At 44.4% G+C, this 17,619-nt stretch overlaps 1 protein-coding gene across 1 annotated transcript in view; it reads right to left on the bottom strand.

Moving 5' to 3' along the window:
• The window catches only part of hcn2b (hyperpolarization activated cyclic nucleotide-gated potassium channel 2b), a gene marked incomplete at its 3' end in the record, with an annotated part of 32,443 nt that extends 16,062 nt beyond the window's left edge, over positions 1 to 16,381 (bottom strand). Inside the window, exons 1-3 of the mRNA XM_080831896.1 lie at positions 15,534 to 16,381; positions 12,638 to 13,061; positions 7,692 to 7,853 (exon numbers count right to left, since the gene is read on the bottom strand). Of these exons, the coding sequence (XP_080688022.1) occupies positions 7,692 to 7,853; positions 12,638 to 13,061; positions 15,534 to 16,108 (1,161 nt within the window). The 5' untranslated portion in view covers positions 16,109 to 16,381. The remainder of the gene's footprint in view (positions 1 to 7,691; positions 7,854 to 12,637; positions 13,062 to 15,533) is intronic.
• Positions 16,382 to 17,619: the final 1,238 nt, after the last annotated feature.

Raw genomic sequence — 17,619 nt, 5'->3', positions numbered from 1 at the left:
ATCCCCCACCAGCCAGTCTCAACCCCATCCCCCCACGTACAGGAGTCGGTTATTTGGGGAGACTGCCATTTGTATTCAGTGCAGAGCAACAGGCTGAGGTTGCTTCAGCTGAATAAGAAGATAAGTGAGAGGAGCTTATGATTGCCTTCAAATGGAGAAACTGTGGAGAGGGAGGGGGGAGGATGGAAACAAGACTGGGGAGGACAGAGGGAATTTGGGAGAGGTGGGGGGTAGGGGTGAGATGAGGTGTGTGTGGGGGGGGGGGGGGGGGGGTGTAAGGCTGGTGGTGTCCACACACCAGACATCTACTGAGTACACACTCAAACACACAGACCAGACATCCACTGAGTACACACACACACACACAGACACACACACACACACACACACACACACACACACACACACACACACACACACACACACACACACTAACACCAGATCTCCAATGAGTACACACACACACACAGACACACACACACACCAGACATCCACTGAGTACACACTCACACACACACAACAGACATCCACTGAGTATACACACACACACACACACACACACCAGACATCCACTGAGTACACACACACACACACACACACACCAGACCTCCACTGAGTACACACACACATAAACAATGACGTACACAACTACAGTCCACACACACACACACATACAGACAAGAAAAGATGTTCTTTTTCCTTATGTTTTTGGCTCAATGAGCAACAACATATGTGTGCATAATCACAGTCCACAAACACACACACACACACACATTATACAAGTGTTTTCCACTGAGACCCCTCTTATAAGGCGATGTGACTCGTCTGCGCAGGGAGAGCGTGGAGTGTGGAGTTGGGCCCCCTTCCCACCTTCCCACTGTGCTTCTGGGCTGACAATTATAAACAAACACGGCATCTCGGGAAACCAGAAAAAGAAACTTAGCGCCTGAGCGTGTTTAAGCTTTCTTCTTATCAACTTCTCTCTCTTCCTCCACATAACCACATTCACGCTACATCTCTGCAGAGCTAGCCGTATCAATAAATAAGAGCGCTTGCTAGATAGGCATCTCTGCTGTAAAAACAGCCGCTGCTGTGGCGACTTATCTAAAATAACTGCTCACTGAGGCTTACACAAAGCTGTCATGCCTGACAGCATTCGGTCTTGTGCAAACATATACGTTTTTTTTTGTACCCTTCCTGTCACCAATGGCCCATATACACTAGGTTTGTGTTCAGCGGCCATATTTGATCCCTGTGGAAATATGCACATCTCCTCCAGAGACCCTGCAGACTGCCAATATTTACGCTCGTTATGCAGAACACACTTATGTATTCATGTATGGAGTCTGAGTCCAATGGACCTGCTCTGTTGTTAAACCAAGAATCCGGCCCGTCATGACAAACGCCTCTACGCCCACTCGTGCGTCTCGATGACTCTTGTCACTGTCAGCCATAACACTGGCTGATAGAGGGAATCTAATGACTTGAAATGTAATGATTTCCAAGAGCTTCGGAGATCGGGCGAGAGAAAGAAGCACCAGTACCACAGCCATCCCAGTGTAAACAACAGAGAGGAAGTCCTTTCTGTCTACGCCCAAGAAAAGATGCTCATTTCTGTGCTCCAACCCATTACTGCTCATTTAGCCTCGAGCGCTACTATGTTCAGGAAGTGTGTACACACAAGTGTTCAGTGGCACAGTGGGACCCCAGTTATGCTAACAAACTGTAAAAGGATCCGCTCGAACACTCCTTCCTGTTCTCAGAAGAGAGTGCCAAATGCTGTGTAATCCATTTTAAAAGGCTGGCTGGCGTAAGGGAGACTTCCAGTAATACAGCATCAAAGATGATGTATCGAAGATGAACAGGCTTGAGGAGGGGGAATGAATGAGAGGACGGTTTTGAATCGTTGCTGTTGCTGTTTCTCCTGCTGCTCCTGCTCCTGAGTGGACATTTAAAGGTGAAGTTCGCGACTCACCTTTAAATCAAATACAAAACAAATATGCTTGCTAAATTCAGGAAAATGCTCCTCAAGGCCCTCTAGCTGTCTGTTCAATGTGTGCGATCGAAGAAAAACACTCTGATGTTGGTACACAGTCTCGACCGCCTGCCACAGAGCAGAACAGCATCGGGGCTCAACATTTAACCGGGCCCGGCGCAGCTAGCGCTTATGCTAATGCTAATGAAGGGCTGTCAGGTGGAGGCCTGATGATGTGAACCAGACCTCAGGGCAGACACACAGGGCCAGAGGGGGCTGAGAGGCTGAAGGGACAAACCTGACCAGGACGGAGGGCACTGCTCAGACTGTGTTTACCGCGTTGAGTTGGCGGGGGCGGGGGCCTTGACGTGTGCTTCCCATTAGCCTTCTGTGTCCTGACAGGGCAGCGTGCCGCTGCGATGGCTCCAGTAATGGAATAAATAAGTAAAGGAGATTCTAATTAGCGGCAAAGGAAGAGGGATTTCCTGAGGCAATGTGTTTGTGTGTGTGTGTGTGTGTGTGTGTGTGTGTGTGTGTGTGTGTGTGTGTGTGTGTGTGTGTGTGTGTGTGTGTATGTGTGTGTGTGTGTGTGTGTTTGTGTGTCAGAGAGAGCGAGAGAGAGTGTGTGTGTGCCTGTCCCTGTTTGTATTTGTGTGAGAGTGAAAGGGTAAGGTATAGCTGTCAGTGTCTCTGTGTGTGTATGTGATAGCACATGTGTGGCAGAGGTGTCTGTGCATGTCTGAGTGAAAAACAGAGGGAGACTGAGAGAGAAACAGAGAAAGAGGTAGTGTGTGAGCGTGTTACCATGAGTACCATGTGTTTTTATGTGTGTGAGCATATTTGCGTATAATATTATGTGAATGTGTGTGTGTGTGTCTGTGTGTGTGTGTGTGTGTGTGTGTGTGTGTGTGTGTGTGTGTGTGTGTGTGTGTGTGTGTGTGTGTGGGCGTATGTTCTGGCCGGATACACAGCGGCGGGGTGCACAGATAACTTGTTCATTGGCTCTCAGGTCACACTTAGCTGGCGGATCCGATTAGAATGGATGGAAAGGTTTTATTGTAATTCCATTGATCCGCCGCTGATTGAAAAGAAGGGTCTAGAAATTAAAACCAAACCACCTGCCACTGATTTATGTAAGTGAGGAAGTTATATTCAATCAGCCCACGCGTACCAGCTTCATAAATCCCTCCGTTACACAGCTGACGCATGGGTCCAAATTTATTACATTGTACTCTGTAATCTCCAGGGTCCAGACAAGGCCTCAAACAGCAGAGACTGATTGATTGCTTCATCTGGCTAAATAAGAAGAGTACCACCGGGCCTGCGGTCAAAGTGCAGCAATCTATACTGACTTCAGCTGGATCATTTATCGCTGTGTCTTGCGTTTGAGGCAGCACACCTCTCCAGGGGTCGGTGACCTTGATTGCTGCCCACCTGCTGTTGTAACAGGAGTGGCGGTTCCCTGGGAAACGCAGGAGCAGCAGCAGCATCAGACAGAGCAGGGAGAGGGTCTTGTCTGTGCTTCACTGCCTACTCACTTCTGGACCTCGGTCAGCTGATGCAGATATCCTTATTTATGCAGCGAAACGCTGACAAGGAACAGAGAAGCAGCTTTATGGCAGATGGAAGGGTGGCCAGAGCTTAAGAACTTCATTTCTGCAATTCCTCCAATGCTTCGTACTTTGATTGATAGTTACAGGACGAGAAACTGGCATCAATATGACCACCACTGTATCTTATTCTCGACTCCTCTCACAGATATTGTGACTATTTCGGCTCGAGGCTAACATCCCCCACCACTGAATGCTTACAGCAACCCGTGAGATATGCAGTACATTGAACTGGCAGAAGTATATGTAGACAGGGAAATACTAGTTGGCAATGGCAGAAAGAAATATTGCGTAAGTGTGCATGTGACTGTTTGTAACAAAAAGTTTATCAGGGTGCAGGTGCTTGTTGCCACGGTGAACGCCCAGCATCATCTGCCTGACTTGGCCCAGCATCATCTGCCTCCTCTGGGTCTGTGGGAGTGCGGCGGGCCGGGAGGGGTTCCCCGGGAGCAGATGGAGGCACCTCTAAGGGTGGCACAGCTCACAGACATCACCCACCGGCAGCCTGGCACAGGTTAGGATCACATGGGCCCGCTGCCAATATCGCCTAATCTCTGTGCTCTATGAGCTCTACTGTTCCAAGCAACTGTCCTCGGGATAGCTAAGGTGAAACAGTTTATTAGAAAAGTGTACAAGACACGGACTATCAATACAATATCAGTGACGGGGCCCACTGAGGTCAAAGTCTTATGTTTGGTATGTGCTGTATATGGGCCATTCTACCGAATTGATGCAAAGTCATGTCGGATACATTTTTATTTTTTTTATGGTTTATTCCCAAAACTTTGTCCGTATGTACAGTACTGTGCAAAAGTTTTAGGCAGGTGTGAAAAAATGCCATGAACTAAGAATGCTTTGAAAAATGTAAACAATAAATGTTTACTTTTTATCCATTTACATGGTAAGACTGAGCACAGCAACAAGACACAACGTAGTTATACTGCATCAGCAGGGTCTCTCCCAGACAAAGATTTCAAAGCAGACAGGGGTTTCAAAATGTGCAGTTCCAGCTCTTTTGAAGAAGACGTTGAGGATCGTAGACGCAGTGTTCAGCCAAGGAAACTTAATGCAGTTGATGAAAAACACATCAAGCTTATTTACCTTCGAAATCGGAAGATTTCAAGCAGTGGCATCAGCTCAGAACTGGCAGAAACCAGTGGTACCCAGGTACAGACATTTACTGTCCGGGGAAGTCTGGCCAGAAGTGGTCTTCATGGAAGAGTTGCAGCCAAAAAGCTCTACCCCGACAAGGAAACAAGGCCAAGTGACTGAACTAAGCACGTAAACATAGAAACTAGGGTGCAGAAACATGGCAGAAGGTGCTCTGGACTGATGAGTCAAAATTAGAAATATTTGGCTGTAGAAGAAGGCAGTTTGTTCGCTGGAGGCTGGAGAGAGGTACAATAATGAGAGTCTGCAGGCAACAGTGAAGCATGGTAGAGGTTCCTTTCCAGTTTGGGGCTGCATTTCTGCAAGTGGAGTTGGAGATTTGGTCAGGATGAATGGTGTCCTCAATGCTGAGAAATACAGGCAGATACTAATCCATCATGCAATACCATCAGGGAGGCGTATGATTGGCACCAAATGTATTCTGCAGCAGGAACATAACCCCAAACATACAGCCAATGTCATTAACAACTATCTTCAGCTTAAAGAAGAACAGAAAGTCCTGCAAGTGATGGTATGACCCCCACAGAGCCCTAATCTCTACATCATCGAGTCTGTCTGGGTTTACATGAAGAGACAGAAGAATTTTAGGAAGCCTACATCCACAGAAGATCTGTGGTTAGTTCTCTAAGATGTTTGGAACAATTTACCAGCTGTGTTCCTTCAAAAACTGCGCAAGTGTATCTGGAAGAATTGATGCTATTTTGAAGGCAAAGGGTGGTCGCACCAAATATTGATTTAATTTAGAATTTTCTTCTGTTCCTTCACTGCATTTTGTTAATTTATGAAGAATTGATGAAAATAAACTGTTAACACTTCCATTTTTGAAAGCATTCTTAGTTTACAGCATTTTTTCACACCTGCCTAAAACTTTTGCACAGTACTGTATATTGTACTATATCTAAAGTACACATATCTAGTAAAAGAACAGTCAAGTTTTATATTGTATTTTCAGAATGTGTTGGAATGTTTTTCCTCTTCCAAAAATTGTCACTACCGAAACATCACATTTACTATAGTAAAAAAGTATTATTATTGACCTGTTCAGATTGTGTTTCCTTCCCTTCTCTGAAGAGTATTTTTTGATTTTTTTGATTTTATTTCTTGAAGGTTTTCACAATGAAATCCATAGAAATTAATTTTTTACCAAATTTTCAAGTTCAATTTATCTGTTTCGGTAGTGACTGCACTGTTTCGGTAGTGACTGCACTGTTGGATGGATGTTCATTTCTCTCCCAAAATCATCCAAAAGGTGCTCTGGGCCGCCCCTTAGTCCACACAACACATTTATTTGAAAATGATGGGATTGAGCTACTTACCATTTCATTTTGTCACTACCGAAATCATCTGGTCACTACCATATGTTTCGGTAGTGACTGTTTCGGTAGTGACAATTCTAGCTAACTTTAAGCATAAATAAAGAATTATAGCAAGCACACGGCTTGCAAACACATCTTTGAAGAGGTGAACACACATACAAACATAAGATTTTCCATGAAACCCCAAAAGGTTTACTTAATTGAAGAAAACATGCGTTTCGGTAGTGACAATTCTTAAGGTTACACGTCGATTTTCAGACTTTGGAACACATTTATATAAAAACTATGGGATTTAGCTACTTACCATTCAACCATGAGGGACAGAGATGCAGTGTCACTGCATGGTCAAAAATGCAGAGTCGTGGCTAAAACACAGGCTCAGCCAATGGACTAAAACTCTTGTGTTTCGGTAGTGACATGAAAACTAGGGACATGATTTTTTGAGTATAGTAAATTGATTTAAAAATTAAACCCAAAATAAATCTAAATATTCCAAGTTCTGTTTCAACCCAATCATAAAGTTCTTTGAAATTAAATCATTGAAAAAAATCTAAAAAAATTGAAAAGTGTTATTTAAAGGCATTGAAATTTAGATGTCAGGGTTGGGGACAGCTACTTCCCAATAGAAAGTACCCTATAAATGATGATTTTGTATATATTTATATTTGTATATATTTAGCTATCTCATGTTATGCATTGTGTTTATATAGACCATAACATTTTCTAATTAAATATCTATGCCTAAATGCCTAATTGTTTTGTAATAGTTTTTATTGTTGAGGGACTGCATATTACACGAATTCGGTAGAATGGCCCATATACTGTAAAGTGAAGTAAAAAAAAAAATGATTCATGTCCTCTCAGAAAAGAAAAGTTTTTTCCCCCCTTGAATCTTTCTTTGAATGGAGAGGGAACAGTCAGTGACAGCGGCATCCAGTCCTCATGAGGACCATTAGCTGGGCTGACTTTAAGCCAAGTGTTCACAGCCAGATAAAGCTGAGGTAACACACACACACACACTCAAACACACACACACACACACACACACACACACACACACACACACACACACACACACACACACACACACACACACACACACACACACACACACACACACACACACACACACACACACACACATCCTGAAGCCACTGAGAGCAGATACGGTGTCTGCTTCACCGTTCTTAATCTGCTGTCTCACTCAAAGGACTTTCCAGCCACTCGGAAATCTGGATTGCCTTCAAAGCATTCAATACCTACCTACTCCCACAATGGGCTTCAGGGTATATATTACAATATCAACAACGGAAACAAAAACCAATAGTGCAAAGTAGCAAATATTTGGCAAATTATGCCTTGTCAGCTTCTCTCTCTCTCTCTCTCTCTCTCTGTCTCTCTCTTTCTTTCTCACTCACACACACACACACACACACACACACACACACACACACACACACACACACACACACACACACACAAACACACACACACAAACACACACACACACACACACACACACACACACACACACACACACAAACACACACACACACACACAAAGCTTTGATGAGAGTATGGATGCACGCCTCTCTGATGGACTGTCTTAAGAGCACGTACCACCATCTTGTTGAGGGAGACCCAGCAGTCGGAGGGGAAGTCCTGCAGCATGGGCACCAGGAACTGGAGGCAGCCGTCCCAGTGGCACAGCAACAGCATCATGCCAATCAGGTTAAAGATGCGCATCACCGCACTGGCCAGGTCATAGGTCATATGGAAGATCTGATCCGTGATGACAGAGGGAGAGACAGAAACAGGGTGAAAGACAGGGAGAGAGAGAGAGAGAGAGAGAGAGAGAGAGAGAGAGACAGAGAGACAGAGTGACAGAGAGAGACAGAGAGAAACAGAACATTAGAATGCAATCCTTTGTTTGATGTACATGCCCTGCATATAAATGAAGAATCCAAAGAAAAATGGCAACACTTTTATCAGCAACGAAAGAGCATGGCGAGATCTGTTCTAGAGCCAGTTTATGCCAGGGCTTTCTTTACTGATCCAGCTATCAGTTATTCAATCACAGACAGTCCTACTTACAGGCTTGTTTACCCCTTGCTATGAAAAGCCAAATTCCATGCACACAATTTTTTCCCAAAACGATAAATGTACTGATACTTTCATTAGTCTTTGAAAAGCATACATAATATCTCTTAGATATTTACATGATTAAGCGGAGCGCGTTCATTACCATGCCTAAATAGCAGACAGGTTCAAAGACGCAACAGATTGCTGTCAGCTCTTTGATGCCAAAACATGTGCTTTATTAAAATCACCTGTATTGGAACTCCAGCTCAGCTCATTAGACCACAGCAGTTTTAATGAGCCTAAACTCGACTGTAAGACTCTTCACACATCCCATCAAAAGTGGGGAAACGAACACCAGACCTTCCAATCACTCTTTCCCCCAATTTGGGTTTCATGAGCCGTAACGGGGCAGGTGCCTGGCATAGATAGCTGTTTGTAATCTACTAGTGGTACACTGAAGGCCCTTTCTATTGGTGTACTTGGGTCTATACGTATTCCTGTCTCTCTCGCTCTGTTTGTGTGTGTGTGTGTGTGTGTGTGTGTGTGTGTGTGTGTGTGTGTGTGTGTGTGTGTGTGTGTGTTTGTATGTGTGTGTTTGTGTGTGTGTGGGTGTGTGTGTGTGTGTGTGTGTGTGTGTGTGTGTGTGTGTGTGTGTGTGTGTGTGTGTGTGTGTGAGTGTGTGTGTGTACGTATGTGTGTGTGTGTGTGTGTGTGCGTCTGTGTGTGTGTTTGTATGTGTGTGTGTGTGTGTGTGTGTTTGTATGTGTGTGTGTGTGTGTGTGTGTGTGTGTGTGTGTGTGTGTGTGTGTGTGTGTGTGTGTGTGTGTGTGTGGGTGTGCGTGTGTTTGTGTGTGTGTGTTTGTGTTTGTATGTGTTTCAGGAGGGCCCACCAAGAGAGCTGCCACTCCACTGAGTACCAGAGACAAAGCTTAGCACACCTGAGACACACTGAATGCCCTACATAAGGACTGGGCTATAAATATTCTCAGAAGACGGGATGAGTTCTCTCTCTTTCTCTCTATCTCTCTATCTCCTTATCTCTTTCTGTCCGTCTCTCACTCTGGTAGATACAGCGTTCAGACTCCGATACAGAACGTCATCATCGCATAGAATTGCTCTTCACTGTTGCTGTTAATTATTCACGCTCTGAACATCCTTTGCCATCTCCTGCCTTTTATAACAGTGCTGGGCGGTATGAGAATCCAAGCACCAGTCCTCTCCATATTGTTTTTATTCTGCTACATTACAAAACCGCATCTAATACAGCAGCCTGTCACTCAACGTTAAAGTCAAGACCCTGCAATTATTTGGTTTCCCTGCGCTCTGCTCTCCTCCACGAGCCCCCCAGCTCTGATTCTCCATGTGTGTGATCCGCTTCGTCCACCCCTGTCGCTTTGATCAGGGGTCACTGCTTGAATGGGGTCTCCCGCCACGGGGGAGACACTCCCATATCCGCCATGCAGGAGGACGATCCCAGCATGCTGCGTCTAATGGAGCGAGATGAGCATCAGCTCACACGCGCCCGGAGATCAGACTAAATTTGGACATTCATTGCTGTCGTGGGTTAACTCAAAAGCCTTGCCAGTGACACGCGCTTCAGTGTATCAGATGTTTCACGTGTACCTGAAATATTGAATCGGAAGGACGGTGCATCACAAGAAAAACGCATTTTGATCCATCGTAAATGATGCGATTGCTCCACTGCTCGTGTGGATAATCATCTGGAACATTCTTTAATGGACAAAATGAAATGTCAGTATCAAATCTATAGCAGAAATATGCCACGTAAGAGTCAGGAAAGAGAAAAAAAAAGAGAAAAAAAAAAGAAACGTGTGATCGTCTTTTGAGGCGAATCCAATGGAGCAGAAAGCACAGGGCTCCACTGCTCCACCGCCTTAGACAGTACATGAAAAAAGAAGCCTCCGCCCCAGAATGTGACAGGGGATGGAGTGGGCAGATAGAGGCTTTCCTCTTGAGGAAATCACTCTCTCCCTCTCTCCCTCACTTTCACACTCTCTCTCATTCTTTCTCTCACAGCTGCTCTATTCCTGGCCCTGTCCTGGGGAAGTGTGTGTGTGTGTGTGTGTGTGTGTGTGTGTGTGTGTGTGTGTGTGTGTGCGTGTGTGTGTGTATGTGTACATGTGTGTACATATATATATATGTGCATGTGTGTGTTTGTGTTTGTGTGTGTGTATACACGTGTGAACATATTATGTGTATGTGTGTAGGCGTCTGTACATATATGTGCATGTGTGTGTGTGTGTGTGTGTGTGTGTGTGTGTGTGTGTGCGTGTGTGTATGTGTGTGTGTGTGTGTGTGTGTGTGCGTGTGAACATGTGTGTGTGTGTATGTGTGTGTGTGTGTATGTGTGTGTGTGTGTGTGGCGTACAGCATGGCAGAGAGGCCCTGTTAAAGGAGGCATCTGATACAAACAAAAGCAGATTTCATTCGATATGCGTATCAGAGAGACCCCTCAAGGACACGGTGCAGACGAGAGGGCAGCTCCAGTGTGCTTGAGTCCGAGAGCCAGCGATCCGGCCAGACTGATGTGATCCTTCCTGACGCTCACGGCCTGAGTCTGCCTCAGCAGTCTGTCTCGGAGCGCCCCAGAGGGTCTCCTTTCTTTCCCAAGTGAAACAGTGATCTAAAAATAAGAAATGGCCATCTCTCAGTCTTCGGGAAAAGCTGATTCAGACCCAGGCTGAAGGGCTTTTTCATCTAGCACTTTTCACCTTTTGGTTGATCATTTAACGTCCGCACGACAAAGCTGTATTTTGTTCAATGCTTACAAAAATAAACAGCAAAGGCTTATCTTGCCTACATTTTCAGACTGCTGGATCAGCGATGTTCTTATAAATTGTCCTGTCCACCGGCGACCAGGTGGTCTGGGTGTCGTGGAGATACAACAGAGCTAAGCACAGCAGTTCTGACGCGAGGCCCATTGGGTGGCATAAGGCTGATTCAGTAATCAGGAACCACGTGGCTCAAATTACCGGCCTGTAATCAGGAGACTCATTTTCCCACTGAACTGAGTGGAAGACCACTCAAAGATGAGTCAGAGCCGGGCTTCACACTTCCTTAACGTACGCAAAAGAGTGCGCCTTAGACAAAATATTTCAAGATTCATTTCAAAGCTCCCAAGTCTACTAAGTGCCTGACAACACATTTTAGACATTTTCTGCCTTTTTAAACCTCGCAGAGATGTGCTCTAGTTTAGCCGGAAGCTTAGGGATTCATTAAAAGCTGTTTAATAACTCTGTTGCAAGTCGTAATTTGGACTGTTCAAAAGGAAAGAATAAATATATGTCGCAGCTGTTCAAGTAACACATTTTTATGCTTGAAAAGGCAAAGATTGCCCAAAAGAATATTGCATTGCGTAAGGCTTACATGCTTTAAACAAGCTCTTAGTACTGTCTTTTCCATTCACAGAGTTTCCTTGTACTGAACCTCACAAAGTAGGCTACATCAGCATATTAGCACAACATTCAAACCACCTACATGGTATTCTAAGATGTACATTACGATAACTTAGTCTAGTGGAACATAGCGAAAGAAAATCAGGGTTTACTTCTTTTATGAAGCCGCAGTTCTTTTAGTAACTAACTTGTGGTGACATTTGAGGTAGAAGGAGTAATTTATTTGAGCATTATTCTTTCATTTCTGAAACAAAATTATGGAATTGAGAACTCTTTTTTCTTCTTTCCTTTGCACCCTTCAGTAAAACATTTATTTCTTGTGCTACGGTCTTTTCATGGGAGATCACATTAACAAATGAGCAAATGTTTAATGTGATGTTTCCATAACTATGTCTCCAATGCCAATGTTACACTTGTGACCTAAACACGTTCACCTTCCCACATACAATAAGAGAATAGGTTTGTTTTCAGACCCAGTTCTCATTACAACTCTCAGAAGAATCCAATCCAATCCAGTGGAATCAATAGAACTAATGATAAAAGAATAATTATCATTGGGCCTGACTTCTGAAGAGTTCTCAGAGGAGGCCATTCTAAAGACCTGCTGTTCATCCAGTCTGCTAACAACAACAGATAGATAGCTATTTCACCCTTTTCAAAACGGCACATGAGACGTGCTGGCAGAAACAAAGCCTAACCAAGAGATTTACTTTCATCATTCCAGCTTCCTGCTTCTCACTTGAGATAGTAAATTGCCTCTGCAATACGTCTCGCTGCATGTCCCTGGCAGTCTGTGTGCTGCCAGTATCTTTCACAGCTGAACCGAATGTCCTCGCCTGCAAAGTTTGTTTTCTCGGTCGCCATAACTCTGAGACCACTGCACACTCTTAACCCCCCCACATCCCCCCCCCCCACTTGGCGCTGACAATTCAGTCAAGCTTTTCCTTATGAGGTCATGCTTATTTGAGCTCTTTGTAGATGTAAACTTGGCCCGGCTGTGCTGGCCTCCGCACCCATGTAAAATACTAGGGCCTGTCACGGGGATGGGGGGGGGGGGGACGACATTACCTCCTCCCATTGGTGGATGTAGCGGATGAGTCTGGACAGACGCAGAAGCCTGAGCAGGCTCAGTATCTTGGTGAACCTCACAATCCGTAAGGCGCGGGCCGTTTTGTAAACCTCTGAGTCGATGCCCTTCTCCACGATGAGGAAGATGTAATCCACAGGGATGGAGGAGACGAAGTCGACCACAAACCAGGTCTTCAGGTACTTCATCTTGATCTTTTTGGGGTCGAGGATGATCTCTGTGTTATCCTCGAAGACGATGCCTGTGCGAAAGTTCAGCACTAGGTCCACAAGGAAGAAGGTGTCAGACACCACATTGAAGATAATCCACGGGGTGGTGGTCTCGTCCTTGAAGAAGGTGATGCCCACCGGAATGATAATTAGATTGCCAACCATGAACATGAGCATGGTGAAGTCCCAGTAGAACCTTATATTGGGGCAGAAAGCAGAGACTGTCAGGATATATCAGACATGTTCATGAAACTCCTGCAAATTAAACTCCCACACATAACAACTACCACATTTGCCCATTTCGAATATAAACTGTTGCTTGTTGTATGTACATTCATAGATCTTCAAGCAACGTGTTTACAAGGAGACAATGGACACATACATCTCTGTACATGTCTTGCTATGAAAAAAGCTGTTCAGTTAGGTGAATATGGACCTGGGCTTTGAATAGCATATTATCAGTAGTAGCAGATATGCTTGCTTTTAATCACCATCTGGTTTTGTTGAGCCACATGAAAGCACACCGCTGTATCATCAGCTAGTGACCGTCCATCCACATAGAGAATCCGCCTTAGAATCCGAGGTAGCATGCAGGGTTACAAATTTAAAAAAGGCAGTACTTCCAGAGCCAAGAGACGCTGGAAAAGGCATCAGGGGATAAGTATGTAAAGTAGGTGTTTAACTCCGTGTCTCTCAGATTGGATGCAAATCAAATATTACTGTTCCCCTCTAGGCAAGGTCATCACAAGGACAGACTAGGCAAAGGATTTGAACTGTAGCAAAGGTTAACTGCCAACTCAAACCAACAATGAGCCATGCTGTGCTTTAGTCAGTCACTCCTGCGTTCTGGCTAGGCTGGGGGAAGGTCGTAGAGAGGATATCAATTTAATTATAATATCAGTTATCGTCGAGAAATAAGCAGTTGAGCGGGAAAGTATGTGCTACGGTCGCGTTGACCTGTGGTGATCTGGAGTAGGGTGTGTCAAAGCACCGCCTCAATCTCGTAAAGTGCCATTGCATGCTTCACACGAGGAGTAAATATCCAGTATAAATATTATTGTGACAGCTTTTTTATTGACATATACGCTCGACCACTTCTTCTCTAAACTAGACTTTGATGTTAATTCCGCTTTTAACAACATATGTATTAAGTAGCTGTCCTTGGTACTGAAAACAATGACTGACGTTTTTAAAGCCAAGCCGATCTGAAACGATCCCGTAATAAAAAAATGACAATAAAATCAGCGACTGTTCACAATGAATAGTAGAGACAAAAGTTCAAAACGGAGGTACGCAGGTATCGCAGTATCTGATGATTAGACACCTGAGATCTATATGATGATAACAGTTAAACCGTTAAACAGTTATCCGCGTGTCTATCCACTGGACTATCTTGCATAGAATCTAATGTATCATAAAGACATTGTAGTAGGCTAATTGCTTTATATAACATTTATTGTGCTGTATTGACTGACTTTTTCCTTTACGTATTGTACATTTCTAGCGCAGATATATGTGAGTTGTTCACAAATAATGCACACCAGCCTTTTATTCTCGAAGTAGAAATGCAATGGATGAAGATCATTGAGACGCGATATCACTGCATCTTTTAAATCTGATAAAGTTAGCCTATCAGTAGTAAAATCATCAGACAATCAGACGACATGAAACGTCTCCATTGTCGAATGAAATAAACCAATTAAATACCTTAACGCGTAAGTAACCAACCAGGTAAATACATGATAATAGCGTAATTCAGCAAGCGTGTTCTCTTTCAGTCTGAAATGAATACGGAGTTGTGATTGGAACAGCGCATCGAACGGACAATGCACCTAATCCTCGGGTGTTGGTGTAATAGTCTCAGTTGCCTTTTCAAAAGCCTATTCTGGGGATGCTATAAAGCTCCTCGGCAAGACATTGAACATTATAAAGATAGAAATGCGCGGTCCCATCAAATCTGAGAACGCTAAATCTTTTGAATATATTTAAAGGCAAGCGTTGTCAGTGCGCCTCATCCCAAGAGGTGTGCAATATGCGTAACCTTGACTATTACAAGATAAAACATGCATGTAATGTCTTTTTCAAAGGGCGATCTGGTAGTGCTAGTTAAAATATACATATGCAATAACATAATACAGATTTAGGGTCGTAGGGTGATATTTGTAGAGTATATGACATTACTTTGAACTACGTATCCAGAAGTGTCGTGAGAAGTCATAGTCTAGTTTTACGCACAGGATTTCAGACTTGGGCAACAATTGCAAACGTTTTGTGTTTTATTTGGATAAGTCCTTAGATGATGTGGATGACATTCATACAAGTTAAAACTTGTTTGACATTCCGATACAGCCAAGTTTGTATTAACTCCTTATGTTGCCAATCATTTAATCTGTGCACACAGGAGAAGTGCGACAAAGATGATACTTTATATTTGAAACCAGAATTTAAACTGCCATTGCTAGGGAGGGTAAGGTGTCATTTCTAGGGGGAGTGGCTGAATTAAGGGTACCGGTATATCATTTTTTATATATATATTCTGAACTTTTGTCAGTTAAGTCGCAGCAAGCTTATACACATGTTAACACTGTGTTTCGAGTATGTTCTGTTTCAACATATTGTTTAAGGTCAGAGCGCATGATTACAAACCTGCCTTACACTGAACTCCTACCTGAAATCACTGTATGGGTGGATAATCCAGTTGCCAGCTGATTTGACTCTTTCTTGTTCTTTCTCCACTGCTTTTTGGCTCCCAAACATACGCAACGAAAACTTGTTAACTCCAGGCTGCAGCATGGCACTGAATTGTTTCTGCATGAAAGTTTGGTTGTCACTTGCTTCCCCATCTTCGGCCATGAGGTGAGGTCCATCCTCGGACTTGGAGAAGGTGACAGAGCTCCTGGGCTGGGGCTGGTTGGGACCCGATCCAAATCCCTGCACGGAAGAGGAGGCTTTCCTGCTCGGCGCATTGGAGAAGGAAACTCTGGAGTCCTTTTTTTCAGAAACACCGCTGGCAGCAGTTATGCCCCCAATGCTGCCCGTCTCGGCCCTGTGTACCTGTGTAGAAGATCCGGCAGGAGTTATTGAGCCGTCCATACTGGCGGTGGAATTACATACAGTTGGTTTTGTGTTGTCGTCAGCCGCGACTCTACCACCTGTCTGCGTCTCTTGTTTAGAGACAATTGAGGGCAAGCTCCCCGGACCAACAGTGTCTCTAATGCAATCTCCGTTTCGGTTGCATGTCATGCTGGTGCCATCTTCATCGCCAAGCCCATTACACAACCTGGTTACCCTCGCTCCATTTGTTAGGTCCCCTCCACCTCTGAGGATTCAGGCGCCAAAGCCAGATACATCTTTCTCACAAAGCAGAGCTGATGTTATGGTGCCTGTGAAAGTGAGAGGCGCGGAATCCTCGCCTTCCGATGATAGATCATTGTTTGAAATCTTGCTCGCCGTTACCGCTGCTCCCCCTCCTGGTGTGAAATGTCTCACACCGAAACTGGCAGCATCCTCTCCACCACCACCACCGTCTATGGTTCCTCAATTCATCAATACCATCAGTGGCTGCAACTGTGGGTGTTGGAATTTGAGCTCTTCTTCTCCATCTTCTGATTCATCCATGACAGACCTTGGCTCCGTAAAATGACTCCAGCCCTGACGTGGCTACGTTAGGGAGGCACAGACGAAGGGAGGAATAGACCTTGTTTGATCCAATGACACCAACACCAGACGCCACACCAGGCCCGCTGCTATGGCTACAATCGCCGCTGTTGATTCCTCTCTCGTAAACAACCAACCCCTTGCAGCCCCTATCTTTTTTCCACGCCAGTGTTCCACCTAGATTTATGAAAGACACGTTAAACTGAAATAGGAACAACGTGAAGGCTATTCCTGTATCACTCTGCATTCGTCCCAATCAAAATGAATTACTGACAGTAAGATGACTTTCACCATTAAGTGGCGTTTCTGTTGCAGCACAACATAAAATAATACACATCAAAATGAATTATTCGATTATCTGGTGTCTTTTTTAAACACCACTAAACGTCATACACGTCGTTGCAGACAGAAAAGTTAATTTACTTGAATTCTGCACACTTCAAGCAGGCCAAGGCCTACGCCAGCACATGCTCCATAACGCTACTTGTTAAGGGCGCCATCTAGTGACCAATCTGGTAACTATTTAAAAAATGTATTCTAGCCTATTACTGACCATCGAGAAGTAACCTCGCTTGCGGGGATGGGGGGGAGCGAGAGATAGAGGTGTTGTATTTGAGGCCAAGGGGTGGTTTGCTGACATGATGCATTGTGAGGGAATTGGGAGCCTCGTAATGGCACATAATTGGTGTCAGATAAGATCCTCGAGTGCCATGAGGAAAGGGAGGGGAGAGGAGCTGCAATGAGGTTGTTAAGTAAATAATGGCGTGACAGGATTGTCTGGAAGACAATAGTATGACCGCAATGTGCATGGAGGAATGGTGGTGATTTTAAACGAGTATGACCTGCAAGGTCTTAATATAAACTAAAATACATAGACAACATAGGGTTCAGATTTGGCAAGAGTTCGAGATCTGGTGAATTTTCAGGTTTTCCTAAGCACATCTAGACGATTCTGGAATCGGGGGGAAAGCGCCAACACCAAGTCATTCTGCCTCGTCAATTTCCTCCAGAGATGAACGTGACGCACTTAAGAAACATAGCTTTAAAACTACCATCCATGTGCAGAATGGCCTCATGTTTTAAGGGCTGATTTCTGA

The sequence above is a fragment of the Sprattus sprattus genome, assembly GCF_963457725.1.
Source record: "Sprattus sprattus genome assembly, chromosome: 2".
Classification (NCBI taxonomy): domain Eukaryota; kingdom Metazoa; phylum Chordata; class Actinopteri; order Clupeiformes; family Clupeidae; genus Sprattus; species Sprattus sprattus.
The sequence above is the reverse complement of the archived record's forward strand: the minus strand, read 5'-3'. Positions and strand labels throughout refer to the sequence as shown.